At 41.8% G+C, this 18,262-nt stretch overlaps 1 protein-coding gene across 1 annotated transcript in view; it reads left to right on the forward strand.

Annotated features, from left to right (window-relative positions):
- ift88 (intraflagellar transport 88 homolog) overlaps positions 1 to 16,619 on the forward strand; it is a 145,060-nt gene extending 128,441 nt beyond the window's left edge. The window contains exons 25-26 of the mRNA XM_070892193.1: positions 6,193 to 6,306; positions 16,215 to 16,619. Of these exons, the coding sequence (XP_070748294.1) occupies positions 6,193 to 6,306; positions 16,215 to 16,336 (236 nt within the window). The 3' untranslated portion in view covers positions 16,337 to 16,619. The remainder of the gene's footprint in view (positions 1 to 6,192; positions 6,307 to 16,214) is intronic.
- The last annotated feature ends 1,643 nt before the right edge of the window (positions 16,620 to 18,262 follow it).

Genomic DNA, 18,262 nt, shown 5'->3' on the forward strand with positions numbered 1-18,262 from the left:
GGTGCAGGAGCAGGCCATTCAGCCATTCAATATGATCATGGCTGATCATGCAACCTCAGTACCCCACTCCTGCCTTCTCTCCATACCCCCTGATCACTTTAGCCGTAAGGGCCACATCTAACTCCCTTTTGAATATGTCCAACGAACTGGACTCAACAACTTTCTGTGGCAGAGCATTCCACAGGTTCACAATTCTCTGGGTGAAAAAGTTTCTCCTCATCTTGGTCCTATATGGCTTACCCCTTATCTTTAGACTGTGACCCCTGGTTCTGGACTTCCCCAACATCGGGAACATTCTTCCTGCATCTAACCTGTCCAGTCCCGTCAAATTTTATAAGTTTCTATGAGATCCCCTCTCATTCTTCTAAATTCCAGTGAGTATAAGCCTAGCCGATCCAGCCTTTCCTCATATGTCAGTCCTGCCATCCCGGGAATCAGTCTGGGGAACCTTCGCTGCACTCCCTCAATAGCAAGCACGTCCTTCCTCAGATTAGGAGACCAAAACTGCACACAATACTCAAGGTGTGGTCTCACCAAGGCCCTGTACAACTGCAGTAAGACCTCCCTGATCCTATACTCAAATCCCCTTGCTATGAAGGCCAGCGTGTCATTTGCTTTCTTTACTGCCTGCTGTACCTGCATGCCCAGCTTCAATGACTGATGTACCATGACACCAAGGTCTCGTTGCACCTCGCCTTTTTCTACTCTGTCACCATTCAGATAATAATCTGCCTTCCTGTTTTTGCCACCAAAGTGGATAACCTCACATTTATCCACATTATACTGCATCTGCCATGCAGTTGTCCATTCACCTAACCTGTCCAAGTCCCCCTGCAACCTCTTAGCATCCTCCTCACAGCTCACACCGCCATCCAGCTTAGTGTCATCTGCAAACTTGGAGATATTACATTCAATTCCTTCGTTTAAATCATTAATGTATATTGTAAATAGCTGGGGTCCACGTCAGTACATTACTGCCAATGCCATGTGCCTTAATTTTGCACACTAATCTCTTGTGTGGGACCTTGTCAAAAGCCTTTTGAAATCCACAAGCGCAGGCAGCAGAAGGAGCGTGTGGTAAATCAGTGCCAACCCCCCCCTTCCCTTCCCCCGACGAATATCTGTCCCACCTGTGGCTCCCGTGTTGGACTGTTCAGCCACCAAAGAACTCACTTTAGGAGTGGAAACATGTCTTCCTCGATTTCGAGGGACTGCCTATGATGATGATGAAATAAATAAGAGAAAGAATGGAAACCAAATTTTTTGAGGATGTAACTAGTAAAGTGGACAAGGGAGAACCAGTGGATGTGGTGTATTTGGACCCAAAAACAGCAAGGCAGAAAACTTCAAGAATGTGGAATTGGAGGCAAGCTATTGTCATGAGTAAAGGAGTAAAAGACAGAGGGGTGGGGGAAATTCGGTCGCACCTCTCTTGCGGCATTAATTCAGGTGGAGCGGTACTATTTGCACCTCCCATCCAGAAATTAGTCAGGATCCGTCGAAGAGCTGATGGAGGCGATAAATCAGCCGTTGCACGCCAGAGCTGTGGGGGGCGATAACGAAAGTTTGGTCGGTATATTTTGCAGACCCGTTGCGCATGCACAGAACTCTGAATCAGATCCCGGGAAAAGCCGAGTCTTAAAGGCATGTCGTAATAATGCACACATTAAAGTATTCAAAATCACTTGTTTTCAGCCTATAAGGGCTGCTAATGTCACATAATTCAGCTCCTGACCCTTGTGCCCTCCCAATGTATTATGCATTATACACTGGTATACCAAAACTTTATTTAAGTTAGTGCAGTGCAGGTACCTGCAGCATTTAATAGCAGTGGTCCTGATTCTGCTAGGCTGAGACCACATCAGCAGTCCAATTGTGTTTTTATTGTGAAGACCCACCTTCGAAATGCTGTTAGCCATGCGCTGTTCTGAAAGATTGTTATTGATCTTTAACTTTGAAAACTTTTAAGTAGCTTTGTATATGTTTCTGAATCTAATTTTATTTCAGTTAACTTATTAGTCTAACTTAACAGTTTTCGGAAAGCTGTTTCAGTCCGTTCGTGTGTTTTAAATTGCTAAAATAATGATTGAACTTTCATGCAGCTGAACATTTCTAAAATTGTTTTGGTGTCTTTGTTAGCTGTGGCAAAGTGTGACACTATACTGTTATTTCTGCATTTTTTTTGCTACACAAACTGCTGTGTAAGGTCAAAACCAAGCAGCAGCTGAAATTGTGGTATGCCTGCTGGTGTTTTAGGTTTATGCTGGTTGGATGCAACCAAAATCTTAACAACAAATAGGGAATTGCCTTGCTATTTTGTGATCATCTAAAGGTTCAGTAGACTTCTTTATTATCATTTTGTCTACAGAAACGAAATAAGAAATGTTTTAAGAAAGATTGGTGGGGGAACCAGAAAAAATTCAATGTTGGAGAAATTATGAACAGGACCTACAGTATTTTTAAGTACCATAATAGTGCTTCTGATATCTAAAATTAGTATTTGTTTTTCAATTGAAGTGGTTTAAACATGTTTCCTGATATAATTGCTGCATGTCAAAGATGTGTTAATGGATCCTAGATGTGCAAAATTCCTAAATTTAGACCCACTAAATATTTGATAGAGGAGTTTTTGGAACATTGTTAATATCTGTTAATCACCCCATCATTCTTAAATCGCCTTCAAATGTCTGAACAACAACAACATTTGTAAATATTATTGCATATTCCACCATCTTAAGTAAACTTGTTCTATGAGCAGTAATCAGAAAAAAACAGAATGAGAGATGAGCACAGTACCAATCTGAAAAAAATGAAACCCACTTGTTTACTGACTCAATCAAACTAGATTTGTGTTAAATGCCAAATCTTTCTGAAAAGCTGTTCAAAAATCACCAACACAGATGGATAAATCCTGAAGTTGAGTTGAACTTTAGTAACAAGATTGATATGCGGTGGAGTTCATTTTAGTAAGACAAGATTGTCCATGCCTATCAAAAATCTTAAATAACTAATCAAACTTCTAATAAAAAATAAACAAATTTGGCAATTTTCAAAAATCACTAAAAACTATACCCTGTGCCTCCCTAAGTTTTAATTTCTTCCTTTTTTAATTTCTTCCTTTGTTCTGAATATGACTTTTGTGAAATAAAGCATTCCATTCACGATAGACATTTACATGATGCAAGCACAAAATTCCAGTTTGCCCCAGTGTCTCAGTAGATAAGCGCACAGTGTGCTACTGTGTCTGAAAAGTCCCATCTTTAAACTTGGGTGTTTGCCTTGGCTCTCTCGTCTCTGAGTCAGAAGGTTATAGTTTCAAGCCACACTTCAGACACTTGGCTGACACTTCAGTGTGATACTGAGGGCGTGCTGCATTGTTGGAGATGCCACCTTTCGGGTGAGACTGAAGCCCCGTCTGCCCTTATGGTGGATGTAAAAGATCCCATGGCACTATTTTTAAGATAACGAGGGGAGTTCTCCTGATGCCCTGGCCAGCATTTAACCTTCAACCAACATCACTAAAACAGATTATCTTGTAATCTTATTGCTGTTTGTGAGACCTTGTAGTGCACATATTGTTTGATGTTTTTTCCCATATTCCAACACAATTGACTACATTTCAAAAATGCATTAGCAACTGTGAAGTGCTTTGGGATGTGCTAATGTTTTGTTTAGACTGAACTCCAGTAGCTTTTATGAGGTATGAAAACACAAATGTTTGGCTGCAATGCCCTCTAGTGGTAGGAGTTGTACCTTGCATATCCATACAGCGTGGAGGCCCCGACCTGTGTGAGGACACCAGCGGCAGGTTGGGGCCATAAAAGGAGCGGAGGTGCGGTGCCTGGGAGCAGCGTGGAGACCACTTCAGGGAGCAGCACGAGCTGCGACGGCAATGAAGAGTGACCAAGGTCCAGGTCGGTGATTGGAGCATGGGCAGATACAGCAGGAGCGGCGAGGTCGGGGTGAAGGAGTGGCGAGAGACTGTGGAGGGATGTGATCGGGGCCCAGGAGAGGTGTGAGTTCGGGGCCAGGGGTCCAGGGGCAGCATGGGCCAGCCCACACTGCGATATGTGTGCGCACTAGGTCCGCGCAGCAGAGCAGACCTCCAGTCATCTTGGATAACCCTTGCTACTGGACCAAGACCCAGCTCCGTCAAGCCCGTGTGGTGGCTGGTGTGCAACTGTCACCACACGTTAAAAAAATCCATGCACAGGCATCTTCCATCCTTCAGGATGTAGTTCAGGACCTGGAATATTAGGTCCTTCATTGAAATACCTGTGAACTCATCCTTTTTGGCATGAAAGCAGGTCATCCTCATTTCGAGGGATGATGATGATACATACAAAATTAAAGGAGGCCATATGGCACATCCATCTAGAAAAAGAAACGTAATTTCCTTCATCACATGATCCAGCTATCTCTTAAATGAATCTAATTACCCTACATCCATTACCCTACATGGAAGACCATTCCAATTATTGATAATTTTCTGCATGAAGTTCTTCCTGATATAACATAAGGAATAGTACAGGAGTAGGCCATTTGGCCCCTCGAGCCTGCTCTGCCATTCTACCTATATTGTCCTTTCACGAATTTTACATTATGCCCAATGTTCCCTTTATTTTTTTTGAGTGCGCGCCCCCTTCAAAATACCACGCATGAGCAGTTTTTCCCCTTGAAAAGCCGGTGAGCTGACTGTGTGGGAGGTCTAGAATACCGCGCAGCTTAAAGGGAACATTGCTTATGCCCCATCATTCTAGTATCTGGAATGTGTTGAAATAGTGCTATGAAATAACCTTATCTATATCTCTTAATATGTTGTATCAGTTACCTCCTTTCAAGGCTATGCTTGCTTATAACTTGCACTTTTGTTTAAAAGTTCTAAGTACACTTTAGTTGGATGGCATGATTCTCTCTTCTCTAGTCATATCTTTCACAAGCTAAAATCTCTGTTCTGACTAGCAATATTGAAGAATTTTATTTCTGCAGTAGCCAAAACATGCACATCCTCATTTTTCTGTTTAGTTTTTATCTAACTGACAGATGATAATATGATTGGAAATAAACACAGGAGGATTTCTTGCCATGTTTATAGGAAAATGAAAGTGTGGGGCAAGTACAATGGTATCTCCTATTAGGAGACACTTATTTCAAATTATATAGATGTGGAGTGCATTATGCTGAGAGGTATACACTTCCATCATCTATTCAATTTCCATAATAGCAGCAAATATGACCAACCTGCTGAAAATAATGTAATTTTTGTTACTTCCACTGCTTTGAACCTCTCTGAATGATTCTGCCCAATTTATTCATAAATTAAACCGTCAGCTTCATCTAGTACGAAGTGAAATACATTCCCAATCTTTACGGGTTTTGCTAGCTTCTAATAGTTTACTTGTTTTTTTTTTAAACTGCGGTGTATTGTACAATGTTTTTAGAAAGTTCCAATTCATCCAAGCTCACTGGTGTTGGGTGTGAATATCTATCGACATGAAATAATCTTTCATATTACATTACATTCATGAATGAAGTATGCATCATTTTAAACTTGTACACAATGCAAGAAGATGCCAAAATACAGGAATGTGTTCATTTAAATTGGCTTTCTCCTTAATTACAATTCTCTGTGTTATATATTTATTTTTGGAAACACTATGCCAATACAACTCCTAAGACCCACTTCCTCATACGATGTACCAGAGGATTGAGTATACATTGTTTGGAGTTTGAGATTGTCAAGTTAACTGTTGTTTTCAGAGTAACATATCTTCAAATAGATCATATTTTGCAAACTCACTCAGCAATTCAAACAGCTCTGAGCTTATCTGATTTTCCAAAGTGCTACCCAGCCAGAGGCGGAGAATGCTCTGTTGATAACCTTTTGAAATGACTGATAGCTTGTATCTTGTTTATTTAACCTCTTTAATCAGCGCTGACTATCTGATTTTGAAAGTGCAATATTCTGGCAGTGAGAAAGTTGTGATCGAAACCTGTAGTGTTATCTTTTGGCATGTTAGTTATATGAGCTTCAAAAGCATCCTTATGGATGTCAGTGTAAAGTTATTTTTCCCTATTTTTACCATACTACTGCTCCGAGTTTATCAATACACCACCTTAAAATTGATGTATAGGTTCAACTTCTAATTTTGTGAGCATATTTGCATCTCAGCCTTTCCTGTGTTATTTCAGAAAATGGACAAAGTAACTATGTTACTAGTGCCAAAGGAGAACGGATGAGTGCCAAGTTGAGGTCACTGCCTGGGGTTAATGATCCTTATGAAACCAGCAACAATAAAGATATAGGCAAGTACATGGCTCTTTTTCATTTTCTTTATGTTGTGGATAGGGTCCCTCTTTATACATAATGGTGATAAGAACATAAGAAATATGAGCAGGAGTAGGCCATACGGCCCCTCAAGCCTGCTCCATCATTTAATACAATCATGGCTGATCCGATCATGGACTCAGGCCCACTTCCCTGCCCACTCCCCATAACCCCTTATTGCGCAAAACATAAAAACAGATAGTAAAAGCTTTTACCGATATATAAAACGGAAAAGAGTGACTAAAGTAAATGTTGGTCACTTAGAAGATGAGAAGGGGGATTTAATAATGGGAAATGTGGAAATGGCTGAGACCTTAAACAATTATTTTGCTTCGGTCTTCACAGTGGAAAACACAAAAACCATGCCAAAGATTGCTGGTCACGGGAATGTGGGAAGGGAGGACCTTGAGATAATCACTATCACTAGTGGGGTAGTGCTGGACAGGCTAATGGGACTCAAGGTAGACAAGTCCCCTGGTCCTGATGAAATGCATCCCAGGGTATTAAAAGAGATGGCGGAAGTTATAGCAGATGCATTCGTTATAATCTACCAAAATTCTCTGGACTCTGGGGAGGTACCAGCGGATACGAAAGCAGCTAATGTAACGCCTCTGTTTAAAAAAGGGGGCAGACAAAAGGCAGGTAACTACAGGCCGGTTAGTTTAACATCTGTAGTGGGGAAAATGCTTGAAGCTATCATTAAGGAAGAAATAGCGGAACATCTAGATAGGAATAGTGCAATTAAGCAGACACAACATGGATTCATGAAGGGGAAATCATGTTTAACTAATTTACTGGAATTCTTTGAGGATATAACGAGCATGGTGGATAGAGGTGTACCAATAATGTGGTGTATTTAGATTTCCAAAAGGCATTCGATAAGATGCCCCACAAAAGGTTACTGCAGAAGATAAAGGTACGCGGAGTCAGAGGAAATGTATTAGCATGGATAGAGAATTGGCTGGCGAACAGAAAGCAGAGAGTCGGGATAAATGGGTCCTTTTCGGGTTGGAAATCAGTGGTTAGTGGTGTGCCACAGGGATCGGTGCTGAGACCACAACTGTTTACAATATACATAGATGACCTGGAAGAGGGGACAGAGTGTAGTGTAACAAAATTTGCAGATGACACAAAGATTAGTGGGAAAGCGGGTTGTGTAAAGGACACAGAGAGGCTGCAAAGAAACTTAGATAGGTTAAGCGAATGGGCTAAGGTTTGGCAGATGGAATACAATGTTGGAAAATGTGAGGTCATCCACCTTGGAAAAAAAAACAGTAAAAGGGAATATAATTTGAATGGGGAGAAATTACAACATGCTGCGGTGCAGATGGACCTGGGGGTCCTTGTGCATGAATCCCAAAAAGTTAGTTTGCAGGTGCAGCAGGTAATCAGGAAGGCGAATGGAATGATGGCCTTCATTGCGAGAGGGATGGAGTACAAAAGCAGGGAGGTCCTGCTGCAACTGTACAGGGTATTGGTGAGGCTGCACCTGGAGTACTGCGTGCAGTTTTGGTCACCTTACTTAAGGAAGGATATACTAGCTTTGGAGGGGGTACAGAGACGATTCACTAGGCTGATTCCGGAGATGAGGGGGTTACCTTATGATGATAGATTGAGTAGACTGGGTCTTTACTCGTTGGAGTTCAGAAGGATGAGGGGTGATCTTATAGAAACATTTAAAATAATGAAAGGGATAGACAAGATAGAGGCAGAGAGGTTGTTTCCACTGGTCAGGGAGACTAGAACTAGGGGGCACAGCCTCAAAATATGGGGGAGCCAATTTAAAACCGAGTTGAGAAGGAATTTCTTCTCCCAGAGGGTTGTGAATCTGTGGAATTCTCTGCCCAAGGAAGCAGTTGAGGCTAGCTCATTGAATGTATTCAAATCACAGATAGATAGATTTTTAACCAATAAGGGAATTAAGGGTTATGGGGAGCGGGCGGGTAAGTGGGCCTGAGTCCACGGCCAGATCAGCCATGATCTTGTTGAATGGCGGAGCAGGCTAGATGGCCTACTCCTGTTCCTAATTCTTATGTTCTTATGTACCTTATCGGTTAAGAAACTGTCTATCTCTGCTTAAATTTATTCAATGGCCCAGCTTCCACAGCTCTCTGAGGCAGGGAATTCAACAGATTTATAACCCTGAGAAGAAATTCCTCCTCATCTCAGTTTTAAATGGGCAGCCCCTTATTTTAAGATTATGCCCCCTAGTTCTAGTCTCCCTTATCAGTGGAAACATCCTCTCTGCATCCATCTTGTCAAGCCCCCTCATAATCTTACACGTTTCAATAAGATCACCTCTCATCTGAATTCCAATGAGTAGAGGCCCAACCTACTCAACCTTTCCTCATAAGTCAACCCCCTCATCTTCAGAATCAATCGAGTGAACCTTCCCTGAACAGCCTCCAATGCAAGTATATCCTTCCTTAAATACGGAGACCAAAACTGTACGCAGTACTCCAGGTGTGGCCTCAACAATACCCTGTACAGTTGTAGCAGGACTTCTTTGCTTTTCTACTCTATCCCCCTTGCAATAAAGGCCAAAATTCCATTGGCCTTCCTGATCACTTGCTGTACCTGCATACTAACCTTCTTTGTTTCATGCACCAGGACCCCCAGGTCCCACTGTACTGCAGCACTTTGCAATTTTTCCCCATTTAAATTGTAATTTGCTTTTCTATTTTTTTCTGCGAAAGTACATGACCTCACACTTTCCAACACTATACTCCATCTGCCAAATTTTTGCCCAATCATTTAGCCTGTCTATGTCCTTTTGCAGGTTTTTTGTGTCCTCACACATTGCTTTTCTTCCCATCTTTGTATTGTCAACAAACTTGGCTATGTTACACTCGGTCCCTTCTTCCAAGTCATTAATATAGATTGTAAATAGTTGGGGTCCCAGCACTGATCCCTGCGGCACCCCACTAGTTACTGATTGCCAACCCGAGAATGAACCATTTATCCCGACTCTCTGTTTTCTGTTTGTTAGCCAATCCTCTATCCATGCTAATATATTACCCCCAACCCCATGAACTTTTATCTTGTGCAGTAACCGTTTATGTGGCACCTTGTCAAATGCCTTCTGTAAGTCCAAATACACCACATCCATTAGTTCCCCTTTATCCACCCTGTTCATTACATTCTCAAAGAATTCCAGCAAATTTGTCAAACATGACTTCCCCTTCATAAATCCATGCTGACTCTGCCTGACTGAATTATGTTTTTCCAAATGTCCTGCTACTGCTTCTTCAATAATGGACTCCCAACATTTTCCCAACCACAGATGTTAAGCTAACTGGTTTATAATAAGGTGGACGAATTAACTGCGCTGATAGCAGTTAACGGGTATGATGTCATTGGCATCACGGAGACATGGCTCCAGGGTGACCAAGGCTGGGAACTCAACATCCAAGGGTATTCAGCATTTAGGAAGGATAGACAGAAAGGAAAAGGAGGCGGGGTGACGTTGCTGGTTAAAGAGGAAATTAATGCAATAGTAAGGAGGGACATTAGCTTGGATGATGTGGAATCGGTATGGGTGGAGCTGCAGAATTCCAAAGGGCAGAAAACGCTAGTGGGAGTTGTGTACAGACCACCAAACAGTAGTAGTGAGGTTGGGGACAGCATCAAACAAGAAATAAGGGATGTGTGCAATAAAGGTACAGCAGTTATCATGGGCGACTTTAATCTACATATTGATTGGGCAAACCAAACTGGTAGCAATACGGTGGAGGAGGATTTCCTGGAGTGTATTAGGGATGGTTTTCTGGAGCAATATATCGAGGAACCAACTAGAGAGCTGGCCATCCTAGACTGGGTGATGTGTAATGAGAAGGGACTAATTAGCAATCTTGTTGTGCGAGGCCCCTTGGGGAAGAGTGACCATAATATGGTAGTATTCTTTATTAAGATGGAGAGTGACACAGTTAATTTGGAAACTAGGGTCCTGAACTTAAGGAAAGGTAACTTCGACGGTATGAGGTGTGAATTGGCTAGAGTAGACTGGCAAAGGATACTTAAAGGGTTGATGGTGGATAAGCAATGGCAAACATTTAAAGATCACATGGATGAACTTCAGCACTTGTACATCCCTGTCTGGAGTAAAAATAAAATGGGGAAGGTGGCTCAACCATGGCTAACAAGGGAAATTAAGAATAGTGTTAAAGCCAAGGAAGAGGCATATAACTTGGCCAGAAAAAGCAATAAACCTGAGGACTGGGAGAAATTTAGACTTCAACAGAGGAAGACTAAGGGTTTAATTAAGAGGGGGAAAATAGTGTACGGGAGGAAGCTTGCTGGGAACATAAAAACTGACTGCAAAAGCTTCTATAAATATGTGAAGAGAAAAAGATTAGTGAAGACAAACGTTGGTCCCTTGCAGTCGGATTCAGGTGAATATATAATGGGGAATAAAGAAATGGCAGACCAATTGAACAAATACTTTAGCTCTGTCTTCACAAAGGAAGACACAAATAACCTTCCGATTGTACTAGGGGACAGTAGGTCTAGTGAGAAGGAGAAACTGAAGGATATCCTTATTAGGCGGGAGATTGGGTTAGGGAAATTGATGGGATTGAAGGCCGATAAATCCCCGGGGCCTGATAGTCTGCATCCCAGAGTACTTAAGGAAGTGGCCCTAGAAATAGTGGATGCATTTGGTGATCATTTTCCAACAGTCAATCGACTCTGGATCAGTTCCTATGGACTGGAGGGTAGCTAATGTAACACCACTTTTTAAAAAAGGAGGGAGAGAGAAAACGGGGAATTATAGACCGGTTAGCCTGACATCAGTAGTGGGGAAATGTTGGAATCAGTCATTAAGGATGAAATAGCAGCGCATTTGGAAAGCAGTGACAGGATCAGACCAAGTCAGCATGGATTTATGAAAGGGAAATCATGCTCGACGAATCTTCTGGAATTTTTTGAGGATGTAACTCGCAGAGTGGACAAGGGAGAACCAGTGGATGTGATGTATTTGGACTTTCAAAAGGCTTTTGACAAGGTCCCGCACAAGAGATTGGTGTGCAAAATCAAAGCGCATGGTATTGGGGGTAATGTACTGGCGTGGATAGAGAACTGGTTGGCAAACAGTAAGCAGAGAGTCGGGATAAACGGGTCCTTTTCAGAATGGCAGGCAGTGACTAGTGGGATGCCGCAGGGCTCAGTGCTGGGACCCCAGCTATTTACAATATACATTAACGATTTAGATGAACGAATTGAGTGTAATATCTCCAAGTTTGCGGATGACACTAAGCTGGCTTGCGGTGTGAGCTGTGAGGAGGACGCTAAGAGGCTGCAGGGTGATCTGGACAGGTTAGGTGATTGGGCAAATGCATGGCAGATGCAGTATAATGTGGATAAATCTGAGGTTATCCATTTTGGGGGCAAAGACACGAAGGCAGAATATTATCTGGATGGCGGCAGATTAGGAAAAGGGGAGGTGCAACGAGACCTGGGTGTCATGGTTCATCAGTCACTGAAAGTGGGCATGCAGGTACAGCAGGCGGTGAAGAAGGCAAATGATATGTTGGACATCATAGCTAGGGGATTTGAGCATAGGAGCAGGGAGGTCTTACTGCAGTTGTCCAGGGCCTTCGTGAGACCTCACCTGAAATATTGTGTACAGTTTTGGTCTCCTAATCTGAGGAAGAACGTTCTTGCTATTGAGGGAGTGCAGCGAAGGTTCACCAGACTGATTCCAGGGATGGCTGGACTGTCATATGAGGAGAGACTGGTTCAACTGGGCCTTTATTCACTGGAGTTTAGAAGGATGAGAGGGGATCTCATAGAAACGTATAAGATTCTGATGGGAGTGGACAGGTTAGATACGGGAAGAATGTTCCCGATGTTGGGGAAGTCCAGAACCAATGCACATAGTTTTAGGATAAGGGGTAAGCCATTTAGGACTGAGATGAGGAGAAACTTCTTCACTCAGAGAGTTGTTAACCTATGGAATTCCCTGCCGCAGAGAGTTGTTGATGCCAGTTCATTGGATATATTCAAGACGGAGTTAGATATGGCCCTCACGGCTAAGGGGATCAAGGGGTATGGAGAGAAAGCAGGAAAGCGGTACTGAGGGAATGATCAGCCATGATCTTATTGAATGATGGTGCAGGCTCGAAGGGCCGAATGGCCTACTGCTGCATCTATTTTCTATGCTTTATGCTACCCTGACCAATTTGATTTGTCCAATCAATATGGAGGTTAAAATCACCCATGATTATTGCTGTTCCCTTTTTCCAAGCCCCCACTATTTCTTGGTTTATGCTCCGACCAATAGAGTTGCTACTGTTAGGGGGCCTATAGACTACACCCACCAGTGATTTTTTTCCCCTTATTATTCCTTATCTCCACCCAAACTGTTTCAACACCCTGATCATTTGAGCTAATATCATTTCTCACTATTGCAGTGATTCTAACCTTTATCAACAGAGTTACACCATATCCTTTTCCTTTCTGTCTGTCCTTCCGGATTGTCAAATACCCCATAATTTTTAGTTCCCAGTCCTGGTCACCTTGCAACCACATCTCTGTAATGGCTATCAGATCATACCCATTTGTATCTATTTGTGCCATCAACTCATCTATTTTGTTATGAATGCTATGTGCATTTAGACAAAGAGCCTTTAAATTTGTTCTTTTTACCCTTTTTTCCTGCTTGTTTCCTTTGTCCTTCAAACTCACTTTCTTTATTTTTGCTTTCTAATTCCAGCTTTACTCCCCTCCCTACTGAATCTATTCTCAGGCTCCTATCCCCTGCCAAGCTAGTTTAAACCCTCCCCAACAGCGCTAGCAATCCCCCCCACCCCCGTGAGGATATTGGTCCCGGCTCTGTTGAGGTGCAACCCGTCCGGCTTGTACAGGTCCTACCTCCCCCAGAAGCGGTCCCAATGCCTCAGGAAACTAAAGCCCTCCCTCCTGCACCATCTCTCCAGCCATGCATTCAATCGGCTCTATCCACCTGTTTGTACTCACTAGCTCTGGCACTGGGAGTAATCCGGAGATTACTACCTTTGATGTCCTGCTTTTTAATCCCTCTCCTAGCTCCCTAAACTCTGCCTGTAGAACCTTATCCCTCTTTCTACATATGCAGAAAAGTATGTTGTATTGTAATCATTAAACAAAGTGAATAAATAGTTCTATACTTCCCACATGTGTAAGATTTTTTGGTATTCTACAAAAATAGGTGTACTATTAATTAAAGGAAGATTATTTGCTATTAAGGAGATAATTGTCCTATATATCTAACATCTCTAAAGCAAGCTGTGATATTACTATAATCTATTAAAATTGGAATACCCTGTCATTTTGCCTATAACACCTGTAAGTAACACTCCTGAAAGGATTTTCCAATGTTATGCAGCACTCTGTGACTGCTGCAGTTGTTTATAGATCAGAGCTGTCTTGTCTCTGGGTTGTTTCTGCAACAAAAGGCATTTTTACATGGGCAGGTTATTGGTCTGACTCACACTATGTTACTATGAGGACCAGTGGACTGTCTCAAGTTGGCTCCTACCTTTCGTTCTATCTGGCTTGGGTGGCCCAACCAGAAGCTATATTCCCGCTAGCATAGTTCTCAAGTTGATGGAGATTCCCCAATCGCTCTCTCACAAACATGGAGTCACTCCAAGATAACCAAAGCAATGTCCACCTCTTCTTGTGGAAAAGCATAGAAGAGCTACAGAGCTGGAGAAAGCCTTAATTTTAAAATATACTTCACTTCAAACTGATCAAAGTAAAACTAATGCCTGGAATAATTTATTTATTCAAATAGTAATGAGCATTTCAAATAGACTTCCAGGTAGGATAGTGGAAGTGAATTTTCCATCTCGTGCAACACCACAGGTGATCAACAAGTAGTGGAAATTATTTTTACTCATTACTTAGTTTTATAATGAACTTCCTGGGTTCATCTCTAGTCGCTTGGTGATGATTTATAAAAAATGCTGCTTTGCATTTTTAGATATTGTAGATAACATACAATTCAAATATACAGTGTTTATCTGTAAACTGGCATTTTAATTGCAGGCCTATGCTTAATATACAATGTAGGGTGTGCTGTATTGGTTAAAATGATCCATGTAATGGAAATATGTGCTAGTTTATAACATTTATATTTTACTGATAACTTTACAAGTTAATAAAATTGTCCTGACCTCCATGATAACCATGAATGCAAATTGTAGTTTACTAGTGGAGAGTGTTCAAGTCTTTTATATCAGCAAAAGTAAATCAGGTTTCTGATTGAACTTTGGCTTTAACTCTGAAACCAGTTCAGTAAACCACAGAGTTCATATTCAGTTTCAATTACATTTATTAACCTACAGCCCAAGTTCTAATTTGTGAACCAAAAGCAGAGTATGAAATTACTCATTTCTGTAGATTAAGTAATATAAGATCTTTCAAGTTATTTTTTTGAGTGGCAGATTCAGCTGGATTTCAAACATACATAAGGGATATCTAACAATTCTTCCTGAATGGTTGCATTGACCTGTATAATAATTTAGTAAAAATGTGTGCTGTTTTAAATAGATTCTCCTTTTCGACCTGTCTGCAGCCTTTGACACGGTTAACCACTCTATCCTCCTCCAACACCTCTCCACCATCGTCCAGCTGGGTGGGACTGCACTCGCCTGGTTCCATTCTTATCTATCTAATCATAGCCAGAGAATCACCTACAATGGCTTCTCTTCCCGCCCCTGCATTATTACCTCTGGTGTCCCCCAAGGATCTATTTTTGGCTTCCTTCTATTTCTCATCTACATGCTGCCTCTTGGCAACATCATCCAAAAACGCAGCATCAGTTTACACATGTACGCTGATGACACCCAGCTCTACCTCACCACCACCCCTCTCGACCCCTCCACGATCTCTAAATTGTTAGACTGCTTGTCCGACATCCAGTACTGGATGAGCAGACATTTTCTCCAATTAAATACGGTGGAGAGGCATTGGAGGAGAATGGGAGTGGTCAACCGTGTCAAACGCTGCAGACAGGTAGGGAAGGAGAATCTATTTAAAACAGCACTTTACTAAATTTTTACTAAATTATTATATTGTCTTCAGTCCCCATCCCAAACGCCATCCCTCTCCCTAGCATCTGATTGAACCTAAACCAGACAGTTCGCAACCTTGTTGTCATATTTGACCCTTAAATTCGCTTCTGATCACATATCTGCACCATAACTAAGACCCCCTATTTTCACCTCCGTAACATTGCCCATCTCCTCCCCTGCCTCAGCTCATCTGCTGCTGAAACCCTCATCCATGCCTTTGTTCCTCTAGATTTGACTATTTCAACGCACTCCTGGCTGGCCTCCCATGTTCCACCCTACATAAACTTGAGGTCATCTAAAACTTGGCTGCCTGTGTCCTAACTCGCACTGCCCCATTCACCCATCACCCCTGCTCACGGATCTACATTGGCCCCTGATTTAGCAATGGAACACCTTGATTTTAAAATTCTCATCCTTATTTTCAAATCCCTCCATGACATCACCCCTCCCTATCTCAGTAATCTCCTCCAGCCCCACAACCCCCCCAAGATATCAGCGCTCTTCTAATGCAACCCTTTTGAGCATCCGTGATTTTATCGCTTAATGCTAGCCGTGCCTTCAGCTACCTAGGCCCTATGCTCTGGAATTCCCTCCCTAAAACTCAGCGTCTCTCTCCCTCTCTTCCCTCTTTTAAGACACTCCTTAAAATCTAGCTCTTTGACCAAGCTTTGGTCATCTGCCCTAATTTTTCCTTATGTGGGTCAGTGTCAATTTTTTTTGTCTTGTAATACTCCTGTGAAGTGCCTTCGGACGTTTTACTCTGTTAAAGGCACTATTAAATACAAGTTGTTGTTGCTGTTGATTTTTTTAGTTGCTTTCTATAATATTAGATGCTTCATACATGGATCCACTTGGACCACAAATAGAACGGCCCAGAACTGCAGCTCGAAAACGGGTTGAAGAAGATGAATTTGCAGATGAGGAATTAGGAGATGATTTGCTACCAGAGTAATGACTACACCCATCCAAGTAGAAAACCAAAGCAATGTCACTTTCATAGTTGATGTATACATCATCAAGATAAAAATATCATACATTAAATGTATTGGTTTTTATATTTGTCATAATTGTATTTGCTTCAATGTATTTACTAATCTGTGGTATTTATTAAATTTATAATAGTTAACTATAAATTACTTATAAATATAAAACTTGTACATTTGATATTTTAAAATGTTTAATCATATTGATATAATAAAGCAACTGTAGTTCTATGATTTGTTAAACTGTGTTTAAAGATACATTTGATTATCAATATAGATAAATTGTTCAATATTTCATTTATAGATAAGAAAGATATTTAAGTATTTAGGATTAAAGGCATGAGACCAATTTATTTACCTTTATTCCATATAATCTCATTCTTGTACTTTTTCTGGATATTACTTTCTTATTAAATATAAAATCAAAATTGATATGTGCAACTGTAGTTTTGTAAATAAAACTAGATGAACTAAATGGTCTGTTTCTGTGCTGTTAATTCTATGTTAAATACATTAATAGGTAAAATTTCAGCTCCAATTCAACACCAGCAGACCAACCTGCTTCTATGCTGTAAACTCGGAATTATGCGAGTAGCTCAAAATGGATTGTTGCTGACTTCACTATGTTAAAAGGAGAAGTACCACCAGCGCTGCCTCCGCAAGATCTGGCAAATCCAGAGGATAGACGCACCAACGTTTGTGTTCTCGATCAGGCCAACATCCCTAGCATTGAAGCACTGACCACACGCGACCAGCTCCATTGGGCGGGTCACATCGTCCGCATGCCTGACACGAGACTCCCAAATCAAGTGCTCTACTTGGAACTCCTACACGGCAAGCGAGCCCCAGGTGGGCAGAGGCAACGTTTCAAGGACACCCTCAAAGCCTCCTTGATAAAGTGCAACATCCCCACCAACACCTGGGAATCCCCAGCCCAAGACCGCCTTAAATGGAGGAACAGCATGCGAGAGGGCACTGAGCACCTTGAGTCTCGTCGCCAAGAGCATGCAGAAACCAAACACAGACAGCAGAAGGAGTGCAACAAACCAGACTCCCCACCCACCCTTCCTTCAACCACTGTCTGTCCCACCTGTGACAGAGACTGTACAGTAATACGGAAATTACAGGTCACCTGAAAACTCACTTTAGAGTGGAAGCAAGTCTTCCTCGATTTCGAGGGACTGCATATGATGATGATGATGGTGAAAAGGAGAATGGAATATGTATGTGATCAGTTTATTTGTTTATACCAGTTGTCTAATGGAGAGACATAACCAGATCAATTTCTTCCCAGGTCGTCTTGCCCTTTGGCCACCAGGGATCTACGCCTTGTCCAATATACACTGCTTCTGGGCAATTCAGTTCATGGTTTCCATTATCAGCAACAGTTGTGGCTCTGCAAAGTTTCACTAAGGTTTGCAGTTTCTCTATTCAGAAAGTACTATCACCGTTGCTCAGATAAATCTTGTGCAGAAATCTTTTTTTCCCTCACTTTTGAGTCTCAGCAGCTAGGAATGTAATTACGAGAACACCATTACAGTACTACCCCACTCCAAGTCTCTCTGTTCCTGAACCCCCCCTTTAAAATTATACCATTTAGTTTATATTGCCTCACCTCATTCTTCCTACCAAAGTTAATCACTTCACCCTTCTCTGCATTAAATATAATTTGCCATGTGTCTGCCCATTTCACCAGTCGATGTCCTCCTGAAGTCTGTTATTTTTCTCTTCATAGTTTACTACATTTCTGAGTTTTGGGTCATCTGCAAACTTTAAAATTATGCCCTGTATACCCAAGTCCAGGTCATTAATATATAATTAAAAGAGCAGAGGTCTCAACACTGACCCCTGGAGGACACCACTGCACACTTCCCTGCAGTCTGAAAAAGAAATTC

Source organism: Pristiophorus japonicus, chromosome 10, assembly GCF_044704955.1.
Source record: "Pristiophorus japonicus isolate sPriJap1 chromosome 10, sPriJap1.hap1, whole genome shotgun sequence".
Taxonomy (NCBI): Eukaryota; Metazoa; Chordata; class Chondrichthyes; family Pristiophoridae; genus Pristiophorus; species Pristiophorus japonicus.